This window comes from Thermobia domestica, chromosome 2, assembly GCF_964235325.1.
Source record: "Thermobia domestica chromosome 2, izTheDome1.hap1.1, whole genome shotgun sequence".
Taxonomy (NCBI): domain Eukaryota; kingdom Metazoa; phylum Arthropoda; class Insecta; order Zygentoma; family Lepismatidae; genus Thermobia; species Thermobia domestica.
Window position 1 is genome coordinate 184,514,016 of NC_137455.1, and position 22,425 is coordinate 184,536,440.

Consider the following 22,425-nt stretch of genomic DNA (forward strand, 5'->3'; position numbering starts at 1 on the left):
TTTCTCAATCATGTCGATACTGCTACCCCTTGTTTATAATTTTTATTAACTATTTTTTTCTGTAACAAAAAGAGTTGTATTATCCTGTTTGTGTAGTATAAATTTGGATGCTCTGACATTTAAATTTAGGTCATTTACGAATAATAACAATAATAATAATAATAATAATAATAATAATAATAATAATAATAATAATAATAATAATAATAATAATAATAATAAACAGCAAAGAGCTTAAGACCAAGCTCTGCAGCTTGCTGTGACTAATGCATCTTTTCCTTGATAAAGACGACTGAAATTCTGATTTTTTATTACAAAATTTAACTACTTACTTACGATTCCAGAAATATTTGAACAAACTATATGTGGTGGCCCCGCGCATTTTAGTCACTAACGCTCTCGCCTTTGAGTGGTCACGAATTCGATTCCCGGTAGGGACACTCGGTTTGAAAGGTATAAAAGCCTTTTCAGACCACCATCCTGAAAGAGATTTTTCTGGGTTTTCCTTATTCACATCAGGCAAATGCCGGGATGGTACCTAACATGAAGGTTCTGGGCAGCTTCCTTTCTTCTTCATTCCTTTCTTCCTTTCCCATTTTTCCGAATACTGCGATCCCCGCGTCGAGGCAGCAGTGTCATTCCCCACAAGTGACGGGCTAAAATGGCCACAGATGTCGAAAGCTCAGAAATAATTCCTAATTCCAAATGTATGCGTTTATATATATCTATCTATATTCAAATCTTTTTAACTATAAGAAGTGATTCACCATATCGAAAGCCTTGACTACATCCAGGAATATGCCTATATATCGTCATTTCTTTCTAGATGAAATCTAGCTTTTTAAATACAGTTAAAGATTGCTATTTCCTCGACTTTCCTCTTTTAAAAACCATTCTGCAATTGATAGTATATCATAATTCTAAAGATTGCTATTTCCTAGACTTTCCTCTTAAAAACCATTCTGCAACTGATAGTATATCATAATATTTTAAAAAGAAAAATACTTTAATGTACATTAATTTTAAAAATATTTTCCCAATTTGGTGTAGAATTGATATTGGCAAGTAATTGCCAACTATTGCGATTTCCTTTCTTGAATTCACGTATTATTCTTCCAAACTTATCTGGAAACTTACCTACAAGAAAGGAAGAGTTTGCTAATGACACAAAGGTTTTGCTATATTTTTTCTTCTTTTTAATAAAATATGTGGCAGCTTATTCATACCGGACGACTTCCTATTTTTTACAGGATTTTGCTATATTTATGATTTCGTTTTCAGTTATTGGATTTAAGAATATAGTTTTCTCATATTACGCTATATGCAGGTCCTTACTAATTTGCCGGAGGACACGCTGTCTCAGAGGTAGAGCGCTGTGAGTGAAGTCCCTGGTTCAATCCCCGGCCAAGTAAGGTTGTAGTGGACAACATTGTGTCCTTCAGTTTCCTCCCACATTATAATTCCACCAATTGTTCCATCATCATTTATTTACCTCCATTATCGTCTCCCTTAGCCTAAAGGGCATAATCAGGGAACGTTAAACTGAAATATTTTCTTACTAACTTGTTTGTTAATGAAAAGATCCTGAACCACATTGACGAAATAATTATTAAATGTTTCTGCAATTCCGATAGGATCTATTATTCATTGGTCATGCTTAATAACACTGATCTCTAATACTGGAATAAAATTATATAACTACTACAATGAGAGAAATGGAGGTTAAAAATTTTGAGTATTTCTGTTCAAAAAAAAAAAAAAAAAAAAAAAAAAAAGAAAGAAAGAAAGAAAAAGATTAATAGACTAGTGCGCAAATAGCAATATTAAATTTCAGTAAGAAATTCCTGAGTTTGAGAAAGAAGTATTTTGTATTTTTTTAATTCATTATTTCATACTATGCAAAATACAAATATGTTATGAATTAGTTATAATGATGTTTATATATATATATATATGCGAACTTAAATATTGACGTTATTTATTACATCTTTTTTAAGAACAACAAATATACCTGTATCTTATAGTATATTGGAATGAAATTAAATAACTTATTTCCACTTAGAATTAGGCAAATAGAGATGAAGCATTTTGAGTTTCTGCGTAAAAGAAAGAAATGACTAATATACAAGTGTACATATAGCATTATTGAATTTCAGTAGGAAGTAATTTGTACTTTTTCTGAATTCATTATTTGAAGTATGTTATGGATTAATTGTAATTATAAATATCGTTAATATATATATGTTAACTTAAATCTTGATATGATCTATCACAACATCTTGTTCTTTAACGACAATAAGTAGTTCTTATCTTTTATCTATAATGCAACCAAGGATATATATTAACTTTAAAGATTACAGTAAATTATGTATTGCTCCTCTGGACCATTTAGTTAGTGAAAATGTATAATATAGAATATGACATGTAAGTTGAAACTACAAGTCAGCAATAAACTTGAGAATTTATAACATGATCTGAATACAAATAGAAGAAAATGTTCTATTCTAATATGTCAGAAAAAATATAACATACTTTTGAATTTTAAAAAATCTAATTGCAGGTCCAAACTATTGAATTCAATGAAGACGTAATTTGTGCATGTGTCAATGAAGAAGAGCACTGTCTTATAACAATATCATCGAATTTTACTGTTTGGACAATGCACGAGTTATATCAATTTTTTTGTCCCCTCAGGTAAATTTCTGAAAAGGAGAAATTAATCTGTATTCATTACACCAAATTCTCTGTACATATAGTCATAATGAAATTTAAGGATTAAAAATATGTACGGGAAATCGTACGTGGATATCTAGTGCACTTTACTATGCGCTAACCCCACGAAATCTTCATCGCAGACTAATATTTTTACTTTGTACTTTTATATGAAAATTTCCTTTCTCTATTCAATTTTTAAAGGTAAGTTTGAGTAGAATTTAAAATAAGCTTAAAATTAATACTACGAAAATAATGCTCTCAATTTGCCAGTATGTAAAAAAAGAAAAAAAGCATTTAATCTTCACATCAAACGAACGTTGATTAATTCATAGTTGTAGATGAAGAAGGAGTAGATACGAACTGAAATTCAAGAAATAAATTAGATGGTTGGTTAGTTCACTCAATTGGTTAATTAATATTGATCTTATTGATATCATTTGTATACAGATTTAAAGAAGGGATCAGTCTTGATTCCCTGTTAATTTCTACATTCTTTTTTTTTTTTTTTTTTAACCTTTCGGAGTGTTATACATTTTATCTAATAGCCAATGGATTTAAATGAAGTGGAAGAGTACAAGTTTTCAGTAAACAGGAAGGTATACAGGTACAAACTGCGAGTGATGATAATAATCAATATAGTAAATAAAATAAAATAGAAAGATTCATACTAGCCACAAAAGTCTCCGAAATTAAGTAGTGCTTTTGAGAAACACGGTTCTCATCAACAGCTCACTTACGTCTGAAATATTTATAAAGGTAAAAGTATACTGTCGCCAGTTGGGAAGAAAGAGAAATAACCGTGAACGGTTATAGTAAATAGTGACTAGCTTAATGGTGTGTATGATGGTCCTTGTGCCATAGTTTAAGTTTTGATGTGAAGTGTGTATCTATTTTGAATCATTTTTAAAAAATCTTTTTACTTTCCCATATGTTTTTACCGTTATAACCTTTTTCAGACGTACGTTAGCTGATGATGAAGACCATGTTCTTCGAAAATACTACTTAATTTTTTGAACTTTTGCACTCAGAATGAAGTATCTTTATTTATAATTGGTTATTAAGGGTATGGAATACATAATAATAATTAATACTAACTTGAATAATATTTCTTTTTACGAGTGTTTTATTTGTTGTATTAACCAGGAAGGTGTTTCTATTAGAAATGACTTTATATGATAAAGTTATAACGACAGAGATAGTTTCCACTGTGGAAAACTAAGAATAACCTCGAATGTGAAAGACAAATACATTAAAATAATCTGTAAAAAGGAGTAGTTACAAAACAACACTTAAGATCACTGTTGAACTCAGTATACCTAGAGAAAATCCGATATCGGTAATCACTGTAAAACGTAGACTTGTAGGTGCAAATCTCATAGTAGAGTAGCAGTTAAAAGACACTTCTAAGCAAGATATTAAAAAAAAAATTAGGAGGTAGAAATCATTGACATATTTCAAAAGAATGGAAAAAAATTGCTCTGGATTGACAAACCTAAGTTTAATTTTTTTTGGAACAAAACGACGTTTTTCTTTTCACCAAACGCCTGGAGAGATAATATTTTTTTCTTTTATAACATCTTCCGTCAAGCATGGTGACGGATCTATGATGCTACGTTGTTTTGCAAATAGGTTTTCGGAAATGTAGATAAAATTGAATGACCAAAACCAAGTATCACCGTGTTCTACAGCATCACACGATTCCGGTCCGTATTTTATAATGTAGCAGGAAAATGGTACTTAACATAGTATTTAATTATGCGAATCTTATTTGCAAAAGAAAGAGAAAAAATTAATTGGCCGCCTCAGAACTCATACTATAATATTATCAAACTTATCTTGGACTACCTGGAGATATCTTACTTGGAAGCAGAACCGTATTTACGCATGGGCCAACATGGATCATAGCCGGGGGTGGGGGCAGGATGTTAAATATGATAATACCTGGGACCATCTGCGAAAAATACCAGAGCTACGAATATGAAGGGCTACAGGATTTTTGCAATATTTTTGCATTTTAACGGAAGCAAATTGTCTTCAAAGGTTGAAATAATACCAATAATATATGCAATATGCGGCAATTATTAAATCAAAGAGTTATTATTTTGACAAATCCAAAAAGTAAGTTTTCACATAAGACATATTAATCACATTATATATATTTAATATGTTTATACATTATATACGTCTTAATATATTTATACATTATTGTATGACCATTTTTCTAAACTATTAAGAGGAAGTGGAAGTGCTAGTAAGACACAAAATACGGAAGAATAGACAATTCTAAGAAATATATATTAATTTATTTTCCTTTAAAAATAACGGTTAGTTTGCTTGGGTAATATTACGTTCAATGCATGTCACCGAACATTGATACTTTAAAAAATAATAATAATGATGATTAAAATTTATCAAATTTAAAGCTTCTTCATAAAAGAACTATTTTCTTCTAGTGCACAAAGCGTGTCATTGTACACTGTAATGAGTCCTTGTTATTCATGTCGAAGTGTTATTGTGTCTGATGATTCGACAGTTCGCATAATAAGTCCTGTTTCTGCCACGATCTTAACAGCACAGATTCCTTTGCCTGACATGAAAATAAGAGATGCAGCCTATTTGGGTTATGAAGGTAAGAATAATTTTAAACTCTAAAAATGGATAGGAACAGCAAATATTACAATTATTATCATTACCTGGTTTAGTATTTTAAATAGTTAATTCCTAACAAAACAAAGATATATCTTAGGCAAATCACTGCATATACTTGAGTCACTTTGGCAAATAAACTTCATACAGAAGTCACTGAAGTTTTATGCAAATCAATGTATGAAGCAAAAAGAAATATCTTAAGGCATTTCATTGAGAAAATCATATATCTATCTATCTATCTATCTATCTATCTATCTATCTATCTATATCTATATCTATATATATATATATATGACAAAAATTCTTCAAACTATTTAAACTTCAAATAAGCATAGGGAGAAATTAAATTTAGTGGGGCCAGAGTTTACTGAGCCATGCACCAATTTTATAAGGAGGATCGCGATAAGCACTTAGTTAAAACGAAACCCATCGTTCTCAAATATTTAGTGTTTAAAATACTATTTTATAGTAAAATTTTTAATAGCATCATACATATATTTGCTGGTATTGGTTACTTGCTTCTGTTTCTCGCCCCTCCATGTGTTCCATATATAGAATATTCGTTAATATTTAATAGATTAGGCCCATTACCGGAATAGAGCTTCATGATTTAAGCTACTTTCTTGCGTCAATATAACATTCAGTCGAGATTCCTGCCTCAAACTACATGTAATTACATTAAATATAATTCCTGAGCATCCATGTAAATAAAATGAATGTAATGATGCTTCCTCGCTGTATCTTCCTAAGCTGCTGCACCGATTTTGATTTTTGGTACATGAGTGTACCCTGCCGTAACTTAGATTTTTAACGCGTTTTCGGAAAAGGGGTGAAGGGGAGCCGATATGTAAAAAATATGTTTGACCACTAACTTCTGATAGAGGGCTGCACTGATTATGATGTTTTTTAAATACATAACTGGGCCCTGGCCCTACTTAGGTTTTTAGCATATTTTCGGCAATGTGAGGAGAAAGTATGAGGGGGTTACATGTAAAAATAATCAAAAACGACGAATATTATTGTCCAATCAAAAGTTTTCGCGGTCACTGAGATGAATAGTGACACTCTCGATAGCCTTTGAGTTTAAATTTGTCCTCCATGCCTATCGGAAAGGGATTCAAATACTTTCCGTAGACTTATTCTCTCTGTAAGAAGAATTGGCATTTCGGATAGTAAGTAGTAACGGTACAACATAAGAAGCTTGGTGTACACATATAAAGATATAAAGCAAAACCAGAATGTTTCGTTGTGGATATCGTATGTACATGCCGCACACCAAATACAGTGAAATCTCCACTAATTGACACCTCTCAGTAACGGATATATTCATACTACTGATTTATTTTGTCCCGACAAAAATATGTAGTATTACGGAACAAAACCCTCTCTTTTAAGGGCACTTAGAGACTGACACGGACAGTCTTCCTTTCTCCCCAACGTTTTAGTAGTCTCTGCATGATGATCAGGAATTATTTTCAGTTCATACATATTTAGCATAGAAAATATAGTCCACTAGAAAAATGTATACACTGTTTTAAAAATGCCTATATATCATATTTCTTAATTACATTTAATTATTGTTCAAACATGTTACAAACTTTCAAGTAAGCATATGTATGCATTAGATGTTCAAAATGTTGGCCGTTGGCGGCCAAACACTTAACAGAACGACAAGCGGCCGCTGCAGCTACAGCGAGCAATGTATCAATGGAGACCGATGCACATGCTTCCGTAATCTTCTGGCGAAAGTTCTGGAGCGTGCGCGGCTTACTTCGATACACTTCATCTTTCTCAGTTCCTCACAAGAAGAAGTCCATGAAGGTAAGATCTGACGAACGGGGAGGGAACTCAATGGGTTCCCTTCGTCCAATCCAATGTCTCTACAGATTGTTCTCCAGGAAAGCTCGTACTTCTAGGTGGTAGTGGGAATGTAATATTTCCACTTAGTCTTTTTCAAAATTCGTCGTGCAATTGTAATGCTAACCCCCGCCTCCCGTGCACATTGCGTAGCAGACTTCTGTGGTGACGTTTCAAACTTTTTCAACACAAGAGCCGACGAAGCATGACTTGTTGCTGTAGGCGTTCTTCCCGATCTTCCTTTGTGAATATCGCAAATCGTTCCATGCACCTCAAACTTGTCAACAATGCATTTGATTGTCAGGTGGATTTGTGGTTCAGTACCAAACTCTTCTCTCCATTAACGCTGCATTTCGATGGCATTCCCAAACCTGATAAAACACTTCAAAAGGTATTTACGCTGCTCGAACGTCAAGAGTGCTCCTGTCATTTTCTTATCTCACTAATCGTGCTGACAATACCGACATCTGTTGAGCGAAAATCCTTACTACAACATAATTTTAACTGAAAACAATTGACAGTGCCGACATCTGTTGGGTAAAAAATCATATTACAACATATTTAAATTTCAGAACAATTGTCAATGCCATTGTCCTGATACAGGATGACAAAAAGTGTAGGCCTATACATTTTTGTGGCGGACTCTATTTTCTGCAATTTAAAAATAAATCTGCAATACTGTACAGTAGACCGAAAATCACTTTTTCGCAAAATGTTTCTGTCGTATATCAATTACGTGGTGAACCGCTAGACAGAACAGTTGCAAGCTGAACTTATTCTTGAAATTCTGATCTGAACTTGAAATTCTTCTTTTATATGCTCATAGTAAATTGTTTTCTTATAAAAATCTTACAAATCTTCTAATAAATTATTTTTACTTTTAGTAGGTTCAGTATGCGAATTGAAGATTTTTACAGGAAAGAGATATGCATTTGAACTGTAAATCACCACATATGCAACACATATAAACACATCTCCCAGTGAAACACTTTTGTGTCTTTCTTATTTCTTTCTTCTCCAAAAGGAGGACTTCCCCAAATTCTCTGAGTATTATAAAAACTGAGTACATATTTCGATATTAGCCTATATTTACACATATAATTAATGTATTTACTATATACTGCATATAATTACCGCATGATCTTACCGAACGGACCCTTCTCATTTACAGACCCCTCTCAAATAATCATGTCCCATCCATGTTCCTTATTCAGATTTCACCGTAGTACAAAACAAAATGAGACATGTTAATATCATTAAAATGTATAAGTAAAATAACGGATCAAAGGGGAAAAACATACCTTTACTGTGTTTTCGGGCGGACGAACACATACCTTGCAAATTCTGTAAACTGCACTTACTAAGGAATGTGGTGACCTTGAATTACTATTCAAGTTCCACAAAGGCGAGCCATTAATAGCAAACCCTATTCTTCGCGAAGAGCTACTTTTAGCTTCTGTAGGTCTCTGGAAAGAACGACGTCTTGCTATCCGCATGGTTAAGATATCCCATTTATTCTAACTGGGAAAGATGCAGTCGATCAGAGCTGATTTATGTGGTCGACATTATCGTCTGTGGAAACGAACTCAGGACTAACAGAACCTCGAAATTGCCGCCCAGAACCTTATCTCTAGCGACTCATTTTTGTATCTCCGAACAGTCAGAGAACAATCTCAATGATAGGTAAGTAGTTGTAGGCATCGACCATGATGCTGAATCACGCCAATAAAGTAAAACATCACACTCATACCTGATAACTGAAGGATGGTCTTTTGAGTTCAGCTTCAGCCAGATGAGTTCCGTATGTAGGCTAAATCTTCAACGAGGAACCAGGGTTCAAAAACGATGTTGGCGATACAATCCCAGACGGTAGCATCTTTGTGTTGGAGTCAATGGGTCACATGTTGGCTCATGGCTGTTCTCGAGAAATTTGGCGAGCTATTGTTAATTCTTGTGTATGCTGTCAGTTAGTTACCAAACTTGAAACTGCTGTACTTATGACAACTACCATCACATTGTTATTTCCAATAATATATGTATTGGATATCACATCCTTCTGTGATATCACAATGTTAACACGTTGCCATTCCGAAATAAAGTCGTATTTTTTTCAAACACTACTACGTCATGTTATTACATATTTTAAATCTACATGTTAAACGAAAATATACAATGTTACTTTTATTATCCAGTGTTGCAGACTAAGGACGCTACGGTATCACAAACACCCAAAGTTTGGCGGGCTCCACAGCAATAGTAATGTAAATGAGACAGATGAGGCAATCAGCATTTAGTTTAATTTTTTTGCAGAAAACTAGTGCATAAGTTGGGATGTTGTAAGATCAATGACTTCTTGTAAGCTGTCTCTGTCTTTTTCCGCTACAGTTACTGTTCTATCATCAGCCAAAAGGAGTATATTAGCCTTTTCTATATTTAAGGATAAATCATTAAGATACAGAAGAAAGAGTTTAGTTCCTAGAAGTTTGTGTTGGATTAGAACATTGTTAACCTGGTAGTATCATGGAGTATGTAAAACAATGCCCTCCTGCTGATATTTGTATGTTACGAAATTTCAGCATTATGTATCTATTAGTTTAAAAGTTACAAGGACGTATCCAAATAAATGGTCCATCCTGGATATATATTTAAGAAAAGAAAAATCACTATGATAGTAACAATTACAATTATTTGATACCTTCAACAATGTGTCTAAATAACTATGGCGACAAATGCGAATACCAGAACTGTTTGTGGTGGAACTCTGCTAGTCTTGTGAATAATATTTAATTATTTCATATACAAATACAGAAAGTACGTATTCTCTCTTTTTAGACTTTTCTAATTTAATAGAATGAGAAGTGTTACTTGCAGGACATTTTTTCTTTAAATTTGTATTAAATTAGATGGTAAGAAAATGTATTAAATTATATGATATATAGGAAATTAACACGATGCTTGGGATGTTATAGTTTAACATTTTTAAACAACAAAGTTATTTCTTAAGAAAGTATAATTATATAAAACTTAGGTATTAAACAAACTTAAACAAACTTAATATGTTTTAAATAATATCTCAGTATTCAAGTAATACGTATGAATGTTTATAAGTTGCTTCTTTCTAAAATCAATACATTACTCAAATACGAAAGAAATGCAATAAATAAATAAATAAATAAATAAATAAATAAGTAAATAAATAAGGGCAAATCGTATCTCATTGAGATGCACACCAAACATTCGTGTCTACAAATGATTGTATCTTTTACATCAGTGCTCTTTCTACATTCGACAATCTTCTGTATTTCAAACAAGACAGGAAAGTTTGAGATTCTGCGCAAAACCAAAAATGCAGTATCTTCTAAAACTTCATATGCTTAAGCTTGTGAAAAATATGATCCAGCAACATGCTGCAAGCTGTTTGAGTGAAAGTGAATGAATGAAATAAAGATATACAGAAGCCAAGACAGTTCACTAATGGGCTTAAGTAGAGGCGTAAAAATGAAAATGAAATGAAATCTTAGTAATTTGATGTCTTAGATTTATGCCTTTTAGGCTTAAGGAGACGGGTGATTAATGAACCCAAATGATTGTAAACGAATGTTGAAATGTTATGATAATATGGGAGGAAACGGGCAAACCTCGAGAAAACTAACAGACGCGATGTTATTCACCACAATCCCACGTGGTCTGGGATAGAACCAGGGAGACCTCGTACTAGAGATGAGAGCTTTACGCATGTGTAATGTTGGAGCCTGTGTATATCTACCTTTACATCCAACTTAATATTTTCTTCTCTTCTTAGTCTGTACAGTCTCGCCAAACTATATTGGACAATCCTTGTAGATATAAATATTCATTAAGATTCAAATAGATAATTAAATTAGGATATCTTGTTTCGGGTATTAACTATTTTCAACAGAACAGGATATTTATTTAAATAAATTAATCTTGTTTTACACGGTAAGCTTTTCGATTTTTTTTTAAAAGCAAAGACTTGATTTTAAAAAAATACTTTTAAATGTTTTGTTCATTTTTAAATTTTTAGCTCAGGGGCAGGTCAGAGCTTCGTTATAGTAAAATATCTAATATTGAACATAATGGTGAATAAATTACGACAAAACAGTTTTATTTGTAATAATACTACTGAGAGAGCTACTTTACAAATTCTAAAAAGTATTAGAGAAAGAGATAGGGAAAGAAATGCTATGGTAATCAATTATACTAATTTTAAAAAAAATGTTAAAAAGTATATTTTTCTCCATTTGTTTCTAACAATAAATTATATTGTGTTCCGGGAATAAACCACAAACTTTGCATACGTACTCAAAACCTTAATGCAAGAAATAAGTTTATCATTGACTTTAGTCAGAAATGTCTAATTACAGAGATGGGGCCAATTTAAGATCATTAATAGAATTAGTCGTAGGTTGGCAAACTCTAATAAAACAGGCGACAAACTTGCATACATGCTCAAAACCTCAATACAAGAAAAAAAAGTTTATCTGCGTGCCTGGGCCAATTTACTGTAACCACCGTCCGACCAATTTCACTAACTGGCCCGATCTACGTAATTAGGAGTTTTGGATCGAAGTCGCAGATAAAATTCTTCTTGTATTGAGGTCCTGAATACGTATGTGAAGTTTGTCTGTTCTTTTATTTAGGTAACCACCCTATGACCACTTCCACTAATTACCTTAAATTGGCCTCATCTCCATAGACATTTCCGACTAAAGTCGATGATGAACTTTTTTCTTGTATTGAGATCCTGAATACGTATGCGAAGTTTGTTGGTTTATTCCCAGGACACTGTATTTTTATTTGAAAAAAGTATGCTAACAAAATTAATCAAATAAGAAAAACTCCAATTACTATTTGGCAACTATGACATGCAATGAGTAAGTACCAAAATAACAGAGGCAGGATAAAAGTTTCCTCCATAACTTGATTCTTTATTAATTTATGTGGCCATATATCAACGAAACTACAAACTAGTTTAAATATCAGTTTCTTAGATTAAAATTTGTTCGTGCTATGTGGAATTCGTTATTTATTTACAAATGACCAAAAATAATACCTTGTATTTATAAGCTGGCTAGCAATGGGAACACCGAATTACAAGAACTGTAAGTATATTTTAATTCTTTTCTAAGTTTACAAGTATTTTTCGCAAATTTGGCAGAAGACATACATGTCTATTTTTAGGTAAGAAAGAGGAAGGAACCCAATGACCAAGCGTCTTAGGGTTTTTGTAGATGAAGTTACTCTCTTTGACCAGGCGTCGTGAGAGGGAATGAGTTCGTGTGATTAGGTGTCTCTCGGTGACCGGTCGTCGTGAGAGAGAAAGGGAACCCAATGACCAAGCGTCGTAGGGCTTTTTAGGAAAGGTATTTCTCAATTGACCAAGCGTCGTGAGAGGATAAGGTGCTCCCAATGACCAGGCGCCTTAGGGCTTTTGGTGGTTTGATCAACCTGGAGAGATTGACGATTCTTGAGGTGTGCTGCTGTCTTTTATCCTAAAATGTCTGCTACCTTCGTTAATCTTTGTCTTGCCGACTGTTGGCGATGGTGAGCGACTCCTCTTCGGTACTGTCGTTTGCTTTGTATTTGTTTACTGCCAACACGTGTATGGCGCGCAGTAGGGTTTGAGATTAATAACATGAGGTCGTTACTTGGTACTCTCATGGCCATTGCCTCCAATGCGTATCGACCTAATAATGATTGCAGTAGAGTGACAATGTAAAATGCTGAGTCATGATTTTTCTTCGGAATTGAAACCGGGAAGTAGAAATGAGATTTTGCTGGGATTGTGACTTTACTAGATGTGAATACATTTGAGTTTCTCTGCAAATGCAAAGAACGAGTAGTTGCTTGGGACATTTCTTCCGTCTCTCTTTTTCCTTGGGAAAAATAGGTTTCCTAGGATTTCTGTATAATGATCTAGAATTATGCTGTAGGTCTATTTGAGAGAAAAGTCTGTTAAGAATGTCATTTCCAAAAATCGGACTGAAGTCTGCATCGATAATGCGGAAATAATGTGAAAAGTTAGTGGTGCCAATTTTAAATTTAGAGTCATTTCCTTGAAAGTCAAAACTTGGTTAGCAATGCACTTGATACGAGTCTGAAATGGTATTAATTTGCAATTTGGAGGCACGTCTCGTCTAAACCATAGACTAAGACTGGATCCAGTATCTATTATTACTGGAAGACTGTTTGAATTTACTTTAATATTAAGTAATAATATATTATTTTCTGTCCCCAGTTTGACATGTTCTCGGCGATCGTTGTAGGTCGCCTGAGTGTAAAAATTGTCCTCCGTTTCACTAAAAATTTCCGCTATTGCTTGTTCTTTTTGAGCGTGATGGTTTTCTAATTATAGTGGTTTCTGTATGGCCCGCGTCGACTTTTCTGGAGTGGCCCGCGAGGCTTGACTTTGGCCTGCGAGCTCACCTATGCGTTTCCCTGGTTGGAATTTTTTAGGATCATTCCAACACGAAGATACGCCGTGGTTCTTTTTATAGCATATTGGGCATAGAGATATTTTATCGCCTTTCTCATTTTTATTTTTCTTACCACCGTTATTTCCTTTGGTGGTATTCTTTGCGCCCGCCTTATGTTATCCGTTCCCTTGACGATGTTTTCCTGCTTTTATTACGCCTGAAGTTAGTCTTCATGGTATTCTGTGCTACTATTAATGATAGTTCGGCCATTTGATTGGCTAGGTTAGTGAGATCCGTATAAGGAGGTTGTGAGGGCGGGTTTTGACTTTGGTGGCAGTGAGGATTTGAAAATTCGGGTTGAGTCGAAGTTGACTGTGGAGGGGAAATATTCTACAATGGAGGTGCAGAAGGCAACGATTGCGAATAACAAGGAGTAGGTTGTGTGTGATGCACAGTAGAAATTGGCTGTATGCATAGGCTGGCAGATTCGTTTGGTTATTAAAGCCATTCAAAGGAAATGTTGAGGGATGGTTGGATTGGCCGATTAAACAATGAATTGCCTGTGACAATTCCACATAGTTCCTCTTCTATATGAGGTCCTGAGCTCTTTCTAATTCATGGAGTCGTTCCTGTAACTGCTGTACTGTTTGGAATGATTCCAAAGCTATCTTCTTTTAAAAAAAAATCTTTGTAATCCTAATAAAAGAAAATTAATCTTCTGTTTTTCCGAGGCCGCTGGCATTAGCTGTCTACTGGCCCTTAATTTTCTTAAGAAATATGAGTCGACCGCCTCATTTTCGTTCTGCTGTATTTGAAAGATTTCTAATTCTGCTTTATATTTTGGTAAATTTGGACGAGACATTGAAATTGATTTAGTTTTAAGTTAGTCGTAATTTATGTTGTTAAATTGATTTTGGTTTTGTAATTGTAATACAAAATCGAGAGCTATATCCTGTAAATACATCGATAGAATTTCTTTTCTTCTTTTTGGGGGTCCATGCCTGGAGTAAAGCTAAATGATCGAATAACATAAAAAATCGATCCGGGTCGTCTGTACTGTGACCTGAGTATCTAGTTAGACGGGGAATACTAACAGGTATTCGAGAGCATGATTCTACCATATTACTATCGTTCTCTTTATACGTATTCTTTCCAGATCTAGTTGTCGGCATAAATGCCTGCCAGCCTAAAATGAATCAATTTACCGCTGGGAGTGCTATAACAACACGGATATTATCTTTATATAATCCTGTTTTTATGATCACCAACACTAATACACTGCACTTTAAAAAGTTTCTAAGTCCGTTTCCGTTAATAAAAATATCGTCCCATAGGAAAGTTCTTAAGAAATGTCTATTGAATAGACGCCGACGCATCTACCATGTAAAATTCTCTCTATTAATGTAAGGTAGAGCAATTATCGTACACGGGAGATTGGACTTCCTTTTATCACATCACCTTTTATTATAAAAGATCCTCCTGAATACAGAAATATATTACAGAAGAAGTTTCCTCTACTATTTTTAGGTAAGAAAGAGGAAGGAACCCAATGACCAAGCGTCTTAGAGTTTTTGTAGGTGAGGTTACTCTCTTTGACCAGGCGTCGTGAGAGAGAATGAGTTCGTGTGATTAGGTGTCTCTCGGTGACCGGGCGTCGTGAGAGAGAAAGGGAACCCAATGACCAAGCGTCGTAGGGCTTTTTAGGAAAGGTATCTCTCAATTGACCAAGCGTCGTGAGAGGGTAAGGTGTTCCCAATAGCCAGGCGCCTTAGGGCTTTTGGTGGTTTGATCAACCTGGAGAGATTGACAATTCTTGAGGTGTGCTGCTGTCTTTTATTCTAAAATGTCTGCTACCTTTGTTGATCTTTGTCTTGCCGACTGTTTGCGATGGTGAGCGACTCCTCTTCGGTACTGTCGTCTGCGTTGTATTTGTTTATTGCCAACACGTGTAGTAAACACATGGCTACAGCCTGGTGTGAAGACATACGGAACCTTACAATATATATATATATATATATATATATATATATATATATATATATATATATATACTGTATAAACATATATATACTGTATATACATATATATACAGTACACACATAAGCAACATAAGGGTGACTTAGTTTACATATTTCTGTAAGAGGACATAGTTATTATAAACTTCAGTAAATACGGTTTCTCTTATTACATATTCATTCTCATAGATAACTAAAACTTCATATTTTTAAGGTTGAATAGTAATACACGTGTTTCTCATCTCATCAAAGTTATGTATATATTTGATGTAGATCAAAGCACATTCGTCAATTTTTTCGTTTTATTTACTTCGTATTCTGAAGCGGAGAATGACATACAGTGACTTAAAAGCTACCGTACAATAATAATAATAATAATAATAATAATAATAATAATAATAATAATAATAATAATAATAATAATAATAATAGACAAATATTTCAAAGTACATTATACAAGAAAAATTATTTCTAAACTGTATTTCTTAGTATCGAAATAACGATTGTTCCACATATAAAAACTGTTATTTCCATTATACAACGTTTATTACATTAACACACTACCAAAATAGTATTCGGACAAAACAGTTTTTCGCATAATGATATATGTAGCTCTGTAGAAGTATTATTTTTCTTTATGCTGATTGATTTACAGCAAATATCTGTGCATAATTTTTCCTTCGTTTTCATGCATTGATATTGTATATTATCACCGTTCGAGTAATCATTGTTATGTATTGACCTTAGGCTGCATTTAGAGTTGTGTTAATAATAAAGTAAAATGCAACGTAGTGCGGTCATTAAAATTAAACGTTTTTTTATTCGTGAATTGGAGTGAAAAGATTTTTTATTTTCAACTTACGACAAGAACATAATAGATGAAGTTCTGTGTTATCAATTTAAATAGTAAATAAACATTTGTTTAATGATTCTTAAATCTACAGCCGATGAGAACACATTGAAAATACAACGTTAACAATGGAAGGCACGAAGAAGTTTATTAAACAGCACGCATAAAGGAATATTTGAACATGCTGTTAATAAGGGGAAATCATGAAAAAAGTGATCTTAATAACGCAACCTCAGCATTGCAAATAACGTAGTTTTATCAGAGTGGAAGGATTCTGAGAAATTGTATTTAGTTTACGAACACAATTATTAGCATTTCTTTAATGGTAAAAGTAGACTTTGAAAGAATAAAATAAGTTTCCAACTTTGGGAAGCATGGTAAAATTATCTCAAAAGAAACAACGAAAAGTAAACACATCTATATACCACGCACACACACGAACTACTTTTTAAATTTCGAGACGGATTTTTAGATATTTCCACATCATAAAAAGCAATTTATATTTTATACTTGGTCCCTTAAAGACCTATCAATGATGGCAGAATATTTTTGAGAAAAATCCTAACTTTAATAATGGCATTTTATTTTTCTTCTCAGATATACTATATTCTATAATGGAAGATGGAAATATTTTAATTAGTGATTGTAAAAGTAACCCTACAAGAAATTTGAAATTATGGACAAAGCCGGAAGAAGAACCCAGAATTACGTCTTTAGTAGTATACGAAAACGTTATAAAAAGAAGACAATCTAAAACATTTTCTGCACGTGCAGGAGGTTGGTATTAAAAATTGCTTTATGATTAGTATTATGATTATGGCATATCGAACTATTAGACATATAAGTTTTAAGAAATAAAATCACTAAGACATGAAATCAGACCTGCGAATGACTCACTTAGCAGAAAGAGACTTATCAGTAAAATAAAAATAATAACATAACATCATAAATTATGATTAGGTATTTAAAAAGTGGTAGTGTGAAACTAACCAATCATTATTGTAATAACATTTATCCTGAGCAAGTTTAAATTCAGTAACTAAATCTATATATGGGATAATAAATTTCTACGTGAAATATCTTGAACACTTTTAATCTCGGAACAACTTAACTTTACAGTGACATCATGAGTAGTATATTGATGATAGCTGAGTGTATCAGTCCACGCAAGATATATTCACATATTCTGTCCAACTCTTCCATATATACGAACGAGAATCTTGCATATATGAAAGTGGAAAACGAGTCATGCGTATACGAGTCCTCAATTTACGCAAATAGATTCAGGGCTCTTAACGTAAATCGAATTTTTACAGCGAACACGTATGAAAAAAACACGAAAAATTCGAAATAAATTGTTTAATAATACTGCAATGCAAAAACTCAATTACATAATATACTTTATAAATAGAGTACCGGTCATGGAAGATATATTCTAATGAGGTAAACGAATTTTTCTAAAGATTTGTCTCATTATTGAATGTAATTATTAATTCTTCAAACGCTTCGCAACATTACCATGTATTGAATGTCTTAATATATGATATTTTTAAAATAATTAAGGGACAAAATATTGTCAACTTATTATGTTTGACTGTCACTAGACTTGCATTGTCTATAGTTAGTTATAAATCATAATTCACTGTTATTATTATTATAATTATATTATTATTATTATTATTATTATTATTATTATTATTATTATTATTATTATTATTATTATTATTATTATTCGAAACATGTACGTATTATAAAATCGTTGAATTTCATGTTGAAATAAGCATCTGTCAATTTCAAGTTAATCTGATTAAATCACTGTATTAAAAATTCGAATTATCAGTATAAGTAAGTCAGGTCACAAAGAAAGTATTTCGATGTGAGTGTTTATGATTTCTAACTTGGTACAACTTTTTAAATTAAAATTAACGGCCTCTTCTCATAGAGAAAGAAATAGAACTAATTTGGCTTGCGAGACTACTATCTCACTGTTCTGTCCTTCACATTCAGTGTACCCATATTATCATAATTCTGTCTTAATATAAATTATATCTTTTTAATATTGTATGTCTCAGATATTCCTTTCTGTGAGATAATTAGTATTACAAGTATACTCACTTAAAAATAATACACAGATAATATGTCTGAAAGTAAAATTATTTTGCAAAGTTGAATTAAGATTGTATCTTAAGATGAATAGATGTTTCTAACTTCTGTAATGCTGAACACTGACTTTACGTCACTGCAAAGTTAAATTGTAAGCATTGGTAATTTGAAGTTTTAAATAGCAAACCACTATTACAACCAAATTTATAATACTGTTTTGTGTTTGTTTATTTATTTATATTTTTCAGTAACAAAAGAAATACTGACCAAAGCTTAAAAACAAACTGTATTTTAAAACTATTATGTGTTACAGTTTCGGATTGTACCATATCCTTCATCAGACACTATAGACACACTATAGAACATAATGAAGATACAAACATGTATATATATACTAATCCTTATGAAAAAGTCTAAAATTTATTGGATGAAGCCTTCAGCCGATCCCGTAGGTATTTTGATGACTACTTACAAAGGAGTAGGGGACAAGATCAAAGATAGAGTGGAGGATACAGAGAAAGGAATAAGCTTGGACATGGAGTTGGAAGAAAATGGAAGAATAAACTTTCAAGACATGATCATAATGAAACAAGGAGAAGGGCTGGTTACGAAGTGATATCAGAAGGAGTGCTCAGCGGGGGTGTTCTGCTACAAGAAGAGAGAAGTGGATACGAAGAGGAATTTCATGACCAATACGATAAGAAGAATAGAAATGCTGAAGAACAAAATGGAGGAAGGAAGAAGAGCTTAGAGAAATTCCACAGACAGTTAGAGGAGAACGGTTACAGCAGGATTGAGTTAGAGAGGGAAGAAAAACTCAGGAGGAGGAAGAGAGGGAGAAGGAAGAAGGAAGAGGATGAGAGTGGAAGATGGCATGGTAGAGAAAGCACGGGAGAAGAAACGGAGAAACTGAAGAAGTTATTGAAGAAAGTAGGGGTCAGAGCTTATAGAAAAGTGGAGAAAACTTAGTGAGATCAATAAAGAAGAATAGAAAAGGCACCAAGAAGATAAATGAAGAGGAAGAAGGAGTCATCTACAGGGTAGGGTGTTAGGAATGCGATATGTCATATGTAGGAGAGACGGGGAAGAGGATGAAAGAAAGGATAAAACAACACAAAGATGACGTGAGGAGGAAGAAAGATACCAATTCGAATACAAACATGTTAAGGAGACTAATCATGAAATTAACTGGGATAAGACGGAAGTATTGGAGGTAGAGAAGAGAATTGTAATAAGGAGGTGGAAAGAAGTAGATTAGATAAAGATAGGTAGGAAAAGATAAACTGATGAACTGGACAGGCAGCTTACCTCTTAATGAATCATGGCAGAGAATTTTGGATAGCATAGACAGGAAGATGAAATTGAAGAAATTGAAAAAGGAACTTACAAGGACCAAAAATAGCGGCATTGATTAGAAAATGGACGCAAGGACCTACGGGATTGGCTGAAGGCTTCAGCCAATAGAATTTAGACGTTTTCATAAGGATTACTATATATATATATATATATATATATATATATATATATATATATATATATATATATATATCTTCACTTATGTTATATAGTGTGTATATAGTGTCTAATGAAGGATATAGTAGATATCCGAAACTGCAACACATAATAGTTTTAAAATGCAGTGTGTTTTTAAGCTTTGGTCAGTATTTCTTTTGTTACAATATCCAATCCAAAGCCATGGATAATATTATTATATTTTTCGGAGAGAGAGAAATGAATGATTGGTAAATTAAATGTAGTAAGGAGAATCTCTAGTACATTATTATGAACTTAATAATAAAACTGACAATATTAATTTATATCTGTATATTCATCCTGTGAAAATTTTTAAGAATTCTTTTGTTTCCTTCATCGGTTACATTGTACAGATTAAAACTAGCGCTAAGAACTCACATGGCTAATAATCACAAAGTTTATAATTTCTGTGCATTTAGTTATGACTATTAGGTATGTGAATTCTTGGCCTTAGTTTTTCTCCGTACATCGTAACAATGAAAGAAACAAGAATTCTTGGAAATTTTCACAGGATAAATGCAAAGGTGTAATAGGATCAGTTTTATTATTAAATTAGCAAATCAGGTAATACTTCATCGTCATATCTTCAATCTTATATGATTTGAAGAAGTTAATTTTATTATTATATAGTGTGACATTGGTTAATGTGGAATTTCTCCAGTAATCTCTATACAGCTTTCCTGACCCCATTACCTTTGCTGCCCTTTTTGACCAACTTCCTCAAGTTTTAGGGCCAAAATAACAATACTTCTAGATAGGGCTTGACGAATATGTCTTATTACACCTATTGGTCAACGTCTACCTTCTGGGGCCCTTGGTAATGGCACTGTGAATAAATTCCTTTTGATATGAGAGTTGAATTCTATAATACTTTGAAAAAGTTTAACATTGCACCAAAATTAATTGTTGTTCGTGATATAAATTATGTATTTAAACAGTTATCATAATTACTCTCATCTAAAGAGCTGATTTGATGTATACCATCTTAGAACACTGAAAGTATGAATTGTACTTTATTCTCTTTCAATAGCGTTGTTTTCTTTTCCAAAAACTTATTGAGAATTCATTACTTTGTTATATGTACAAGTGTTTATTTACTTAGTTGTAAATGTCTAAATGGTAAAGAACAACGTTTGAAAGAGAAAAAAGAACAAGATAAAATTTTGTTGTATGCCTTCTTCGAATAAATAATAGGAAGAAAACCAGGTGAACGAAATGTGGCCAATTAGTTATTTTATTTGTATATGAATAAAATTCAGCTGCTATATTATAGGCAGACACTCGAAAGCAGTAACAATGAAATACAATTTTTAGTTTAACTTTCTGCAATTATGGCCTGTAAGCTAAAGGAGTTATACAAATACGTGAATAATGAAGTATGAATCTATACAGTGAGAAAGTAGATACGAAATGGGAAAATTCTGAAAAAATCGACGGGTATAATGTTGTTCATATTAAATAGGATTGACCAGAAGTGAGTAATGGGGGGCACTGTGACTCAGTGATAAAACACTCACCTATTGTCCCAGGGGTCCCTGGTTGAAACCCAGGCCATATGAGTTTGTGGCAGACATCACCATATCTGTAGATTTTCTCGGTATTCTCTCACATTCTCATTACATCACTTTTTGACAATCATTCATTTTCATTGACTATCAGTCTCCAGTTAGCCTATAAGGTATAACCGTAGAAAACAAAACTAAAATATTTCTTTTTTTCTATCAGTGAACGCTACACCACTAAACCTTCAGATTACAAGCTTTGCTTTATTTGGTATTTTTGTAATGAACTAAATATAAAACGATGCAATCCATTCATAATGTTACAGAAATGAGTAGTACTAGTAATAATGGCACAATAATAACAGTACAGATTTTTTCTCTTAAAGGACCTCAAGTGAAACAAGTAACAAAATACATAACTGATCGAGCTCTCCTATACGGTGGACGAACTGATGGATCTATTGTTAAAATAAATATGTCTACCGGAGATATAGATCAGGTTTTGCAGGTAAGTATTGCAAAGGAAAATAATCTTTATTTATTTATTTATTAATAGTTTTAGGTGCACCTATGAAATCATTTTACACGAGAAACGATTCATAATGAAGCATGGGAAAAACATTTTAGAAAATATTCGGCGTGGAGGCCTATATATATATATATATATATATATATATATATATATATATATATATATATATATATATATATAGGGTGTTTCAAAACAACACCAACAAAATTTGGGAGGTGATTCCTGACACCAT

At 32.8% G+C, this 22,425-nt stretch overlaps 1 protein-coding gene across 2 annotated transcripts in view; it reads left to right on the forward strand.

Moving 5' to 3' along the window:
* The window catches only part of LOC145678128 (uncharacterized), a 148,867-nt gene that overhangs the window by 43,018 nt on the left and 83,424 nt on the right, over nt 1-22,425 (forward strand). For both annotated transcript variants that reach the window (XM_081748235.1, XM_081748236.1), the window contains exons 6-9: nt 2,561-2,694; nt 5,169-5,344; nt 17,121-17,300; nt 22,048-22,169. In XM_081748235.1, coding sequence (XP_081604361.1) covers nt 2,561-2,694; nt 5,169-5,344; nt 17,121-17,300; nt 22,048-22,169 — 612 coding nt within the window. The remainder of the gene's footprint in view (nt 1-2,560; nt 2,695-5,168; nt 5,345-17,120; nt 17,301-22,047; nt 22,170-22,425) is intronic.